The 5,712-nt window shown below is 48.9% G+C and overlaps 1 protein-coding gene across 1 annotated transcript; it reads left to right on the top strand.

The window, feature by feature from the left end:
* The first annotated feature begins 2,159 nt into the window (after nt 1-2,159).
* On the top strand, nt 2,160-5,458 carry LOC123143085 (AP-1 complex subunit mu-2). The gene is made up of 11 exons (XM_044561885.1): nt 2,160-2,530; nt 2,624-2,773; nt 2,880-2,942; nt 3,044-3,220; nt 3,308-3,411; nt 3,906-4,013; nt 4,091-4,187; nt 4,301-4,398; nt 4,480-4,621; nt 4,714-4,836; nt 4,940-5,458. The coding sequence occupies exons 1-11, from the start codon at nt 2,402-2,404 to the stop codon at nt 5,036-5,038; spliced, it is 1,290 nt and encodes a 429-aa protein (XP_044417820.1). The 5' UTR covers nt 2,160-2,401; the 3' UTR covers nt 5,039-5,458.
* The last annotated feature ends 254 nt before the right edge of the window (nt 5,459-5,712 follow it).

Genomic DNA, 5,712 nt, shown 5'->3' with positions numbered 1-5,712 from the left:
ACCAAGGCCTCCACATTGCTTTGGGTGGCAGACAAGTTCCCAGGCCGCAAGGGAGTTGTTTTTGACTCCATCGTCAGAATTTTTTGCCCAGAGACAATATTTGCGCAGTTTATCCAGATGTTCAACCACCTTTAGGTGCAATTTGATTGTGCACATTGCATAAATGAACATCGACGTCACAACAGAATTGACCAAGGTCAGCTTAGTGCCGGACGACATCAGAGATAGCGCTGTGGATGTCTTCCTCTCAACTGCATGCACTAGTGGCATGAGATCAAGAACATTGGGTCTTGTCGTCCCCATTGGGAGATCGAGGTAAGTGAACGGTAGGGAACCAACAGAACATCCTTGACTATGTGAGGCTGGCAGGTCCGTGCTGGCGCAAGCCCAGTTGCGAGGGGCGGCAGCGGCGAGTGTTTGCAAGTCCGTTGGTGAGGGGCGGTGGGGGCCGTGTTGGCTTGAAGTCCTTCCACCAGGAACGGCGTCACCGCGAGGATCATGGAGGTCGGCGAGGAGCGAGGGGGCCGACTGGATTTCGCCAACGAGGGCGGTGCAGATGACGTGTTGAGCGGCACCGCGTGCGAGAAGGGAGGCGAGGAGCGGGGAAGGGGAACTAGAACTATGTGAGTGAGGCGAGGAGCGAGGAGTGCGACTGGACGGTTTTTTATTGACGGACCCGTCCGACTAGAGGTGACTCGGGACTGTGCAGGCGTGCGTTTGAAGAGGTGGAGCAGTAATTACAATTAGCACTAAAGATCAGATTATTATGGGCTATACGATCAGGTGTATGGATGGATAGGATGGACTTGGATCTCCGCACTTCGTTCTTTTATAAGGGTAGTAAATATATGCATGGCATATTTCGATCAATATGTAATTGGGACACAACACCCACTATGTCTCGATGCAAGCACATCTTAATGGGTGTCTTAAGAGCACAAATTAAGATCATGATGATCCCGATCACAAAATGTATGGTTGTAAGAATCAAGTCCTCATGCCGTGTTTTTATTAGAAGTGCTTTAGTAACAAAGGTGATTTTGATCCGGTATAAGAACTGAAATCTAATCCATTTGCAAAAGCTTGTTAGCAACCTTTGGTGTAGTGCATGTCCTCTCACGGGTTCGATAACTCAGGGCACACCTTAAGGAAAAGAGGCGGGAACCTTTTTGCTATTCGTTACCGGATCACTAAAGAGACTCAACAAACCTTTTTCCGGTGCCGTTGTCGGGGAGGAATTATGTCACTAGTCATTGTGCTAGAGTTTTTGTCAGAGTTTTTTGTTCCAATTTTTATTCTTGTTCTAGTTTTTATTTTGTGCCAAGTTTTGTTATTCAAAATCCAAAAAATTGTTATGGCTTGTACCCTTGAAGACTTTGTTGTTCCAAGTAAGTAAGCCAATTCCACAATCTAATGTTGTTTACGTCATACAACGCCCATGATGCGTCCATGGCCTCGGCACGCCAACGGAGGGGTTGTGCGTCTGTCACCGTGTTCGGGCGCTAGACGGACCGCGCCGCCTCCTATGAGGAAGCGACGACACATATAGCGTAAGATCCATGCGTCATTTTGGTGGACGCAATGGATTCCCAACGGAAGGAGTATGAGCGCTGCCTCGCACAGGCCTCCTCCTGGGAGCGGCGAAGTGCAAGCCGGTCGGCCATCTCCTCATCGGGGCCACGTGGGATGAGCTCGGGGTCGACTGAAGGTGAAGGACTCGGATCCGCTGCCGGCCATGCCATAGATGGCCAGAGATCGCCCTACGGGAGCTTGGGTACGGAGGGGAGTGGATTGAAGTGGCTACGTATGGTTCGACGAGTGGATGGGGAGGAATATATATGGGGTCGGATTGGCAAGCGTGGGCCGGGTCCGGCGTGACGGACGCGCCCAAGCGCCCTATATCCACCCCATATTTGGGCTGTAGACGAGGGGTGCCGGTCAGCCTCGACGTTTGATGTCTGTTTAAGGCGTTAGTCTGGATCACATTTTCCTGATTGGTCAGAGACCGGGCCGTACATGCTCTTACCTTGATCCTGTATTTTTTTATCATCAATCACACATGTGTTACTCCTGTTAAAAAGACCAACAACTAATCCTGGCAAAGCCAGGAACCAAGCACTGGCCCCACCGTGCAGCGGGACAGCAAGAGAACCGCCCGGATCCGATCCATCCAACCACTCAGCACAACCTCCCCGCCGTCGTCAGTCCCGGCTCCGATCTCCCCTCCCCTCCCTCGCTCAAACACGGCGCGCGCGTGCACAGCAGCCAGAGCCGCGGCGGATCCGGAGGCCTCAGCGGCCGAGGCCCAAAGCCAGCAGCCGCCCGAGCCGCTCGCCGCCCGCCGCCGACCACGCAGCCAGGCACCACACCGGCAGATCCAGATCCAGCGTGCCCCGCCCGCATGGCGGGGGCGGTGTCGGCGCTGTTCCTGCTCGACATCAAGGGCCGCGTCCTCGTCTGGCGCGACTACCGCGGCGACGTCACCGCGCTCCAGGCCGAGCGCTTCTTCACCAAGCTGCTCGACAAGGAGGTCAGTGCGCCCGTCCTCCTTCTCCTCTCAGATCTGTGCAGCATCGGATTGCGGTCTGAGCTCTGCCCTGCTTCCGCTTCCCGTGGTCACCAGGGCGACGCGGAGGTCCACTCGCCCGTCGTCCACGACGGCGCCGGCGTCTCCTACACCTTCATCCAGCACAACAACGTCTTCCTCCTCACCGCCGCCCGCCAGAACTGCAATGCCGCCAGCATCCTGCTCTTCCTCCACCGCCTCGTCGATGTACGTACGCCGCCATTCTCACTGCAGCGAGCAGTGCCTCTCTTTAGCATTGCGAGCAAGTAGTAGCAACGGGCATTCTGCTCACGTGATCTGTGCGTGGGCGCAGGTGTTCAAGCACTACTTTGAGGAGTTGGAGGAGGAATCTCTGAGGGACAACTTCGTCGTCGTGGTATGTGGTGCGTTTCTGCGTTACATGAGTTGGGTTTGGTTCAGTTTGAGTTGCTGCCACTGATATTGGAGGGGCTTATGGACGCCCTTTGTTCTGCGCAGTATGAGCTACTTGATGAGATGATGGACTTTGGCTATCCGCAATACACAGAGGCGACGATCCTGAGTGAGTTCATTAAGACCGATGCATACAGGATGGAGGTCACACAGAGGCCACCCATGGCAGTGACGAATGCCGTGTCATGGCGGAGCGAGGGGATTCGATACAAGAAGAATGAAGTGCGATACATTACACCCCTGCCCCTGTTTACTCTGCTTCACTTTGATGGTTGTGTGATGGGAAAATTGTTGACTTGTGTATCGCAGGTGTTCTTGGATGTGGTTGAGAGTGTCAACATTCTTGTCAATAGCAATGGGCAGATTGTGAGATCTGACATCATCGGCGCGCTGAAGATGCGGACATTTCTGAGGTAACTCCATGATATCATTCCCACAGTCATACTGCAAATTCACTCTATGCTTATAAGTCAGCTGCTTGTAGTAATAAATTTAATGTGAATCACATCCATGTAGCTCTGTGAAGATGTAGCTAGATTATATTATCCAACACATTCCTGTAACCTTTTAAATTAGGAGTGTGTAGTAGCAGTTCAAACAAATTGACAGTGAGGAATAAAGACTAATAAAGTGTATACATACCCTGTCAACTACAACATACGTATTGCAAGTGTGTCTTGAACAAGCAGACTTTACTTAGTTCTCTTACAGATAATATCATCAAGTTGTACCTGATAAATGAACTGGATTATTTAAGTTACAAATGATAATTAAACTTTGACTCGAACCAGCTGGTTTCAACTTCTGGTCTTTCGGGTTAACGGGTCCAAATATTATCCGACTATGTTTTCCCTGTATATCCTGTGAGATATATTCATCATGGCTGATATGCATGTATTTGTAACAGTGGAATGCCGGAGTGTAAACTTGGGTTGAATGATAGAGTTCTTTTGGAAGCTCAAGGCCGAGCAACTAAAGGAAAAGCAATAGATCTGGATGATATCAAATTTCATCAGTAAGATCACACGATTACTATATTCATTTTATCTTAGTAGTCACTTTAGGGTTTATATTGACCAATCCTTTTTTTAGGTGTGTTCGGTTGACCAGATTTGAGAATGATAGGACTATATCATTCGTCCCTCCGGATGGAGCTTTTGATCTAATGACTTACCGACTCACCACACAGGTTTGTTCTTTGTGTTTTACAACCAGGAACCATTTGGTGACATATGAGATGCCAAGTCCTGGCACACATTTGACATTAGTGCATGAAACATCTTGCTTTGGTCCCTCCTGCAGGTGAAGCCTCTGATCTGGGTAGAAGCACAAGTTGAGAAGCATTCAAGAAGCCGGATAGAGATCATGGTGAAGGCAAGGAGCCAGTTCAAGGAAAGAAGGTGCCTGTTTCTAACAATAATAATGTGCCTCTGGTGGCATGAATGACCAACTTACATAGCATTTGTTTTTCTCATTTCCAGCACGGGAACAAATGTAGAAATTGAAGTACCTGTACCCTATGATGCCACAAACCCAAATATAAGGACTTCAATGGGTTCTGCGGCATATGCACCCGAGAGAGACGCAATGGTCTGGAAAATTAAATCATTTCCTGGTGGCAAGGTAGGTCCTGATACAGTTCCATATGAACACTTTGGCTTCCATGTTATTCTTTGCTCTATTGCTCTAACTCCCTGGACCTTTTAATCTATCAGGAATATATGTGTAGAGCAGAATTTAGTCTTCCCAGCATAACCTCGGAAGAAGCAACCCCTGAAAAGAAGGCCCCAATACGTGTGAAATTTGAGATACCATATTTTACTGTTTCAGGCATTCAGGTGCTCCATCAGCTTTTGTTGTAGATCTGTTAACAGTTAGCTGCCTCACAACTTTCTCTGGCAGCCGTGTATCCTGCTCATATACCATGTTATACCTTTGCAGGTTCGTTATCTGAAAGTGATCGAGAAAAGTGGATACCAGGCCCTCCCTTGGGTTAGGTACATCACGATGGCTGGTGAATATGAGCTGAGGCTTATCTGATCTCTGCTCTAGCTGCTGGAGCAATCGAGCAGTTTGTTAAGAGTCTGAGGAGGCGAGGAGCACATGTAGTGCTGCACCTGAATTACGGCGGCAGGATAGATGGCGTTTACCGGCAGGTTGGGGCTCTTCTCCCTAAAGCTCCACCCTTCCATCATGCAGAGTTCTCTTAGTGGTTTTTACCCATGTGTGCTGTAAGTTACATCCATCGGTACAGTTGCCTAGTTGAATTCTTGTTTTCCAATTCTTTCCTGGTTGATATCACATGTATCATATTGGTTTATTTACTCTATTGATGTCACTCACAAGCTTGGGCCCTGTTTCTAATGCTACTATTTTCCTTCCAAGCTATTTTGATTGGAGGTGTATTACCCTCTGATACCTAGTATACATGAGTAAAACAATTTGTTGGGTGCATGTCTACTCTGTATTCCCTGTGGAGCATCTAGACTGTATTGACCTCTCTTACCAGTGTGAATGTAATGTATGATGACCTGTGGTGCAGACACCAGCAAATCTACAAAGAAATGTTGAACTGAGCAATCTGAAACAATCACGAGTTTAGGAGGTCCGGTGACGGTTGCCATCATGATTCTCACGGAATTTCTTAGAGCAACTCCAATGGGGCGATCATTTCGTCCGCTGGTGTCCGTTTAGGTCGGCGTGGACACAAAAAG

Source organism: Triticum aestivum, chromosome 1B (assembly GCF_018294505.1).
Source record: "Triticum aestivum cultivar Chinese Spring chromosome 1B, IWGSC CS RefSeq v2.1, whole genome shotgun sequence".
In the NCBI taxonomy this organism is placed as follows: domain Eukaryota; kingdom Viridiplantae; phylum Streptophyta; class Magnoliopsida; order Poales; family Poaceae; genus Triticum; species Triticum aestivum.
This window is presented reverse-complemented; position numbering and strand designations above follow the sequence as displayed.

Excerpts from the sequence above, each read along its gene's own strand:
- LOC123143085 (XM_044561885.1), top strand. The coding sequence starts at position 2,402 with ATGGCGGGGGCGGTGTCGGCGCTGTTCCTGCTCGACATCAAGGGCCGC. Across the intron at positions 4,188-4,300 it reads CTTACCGACTCACCACACAG|GTGAAGCCTCTGATCTGGGT; the intron begins GTTTGTTCTTTG and ends TCCCTCCTGCAG. Across the intron at positions 4,399-4,479 it reads AGCCAGTTCAAGGAAAGAAG|CACGGGAACAAATGTAGAAA; the intron begins GTGCCTGTTTCT and ends TCTCATTTCCAG.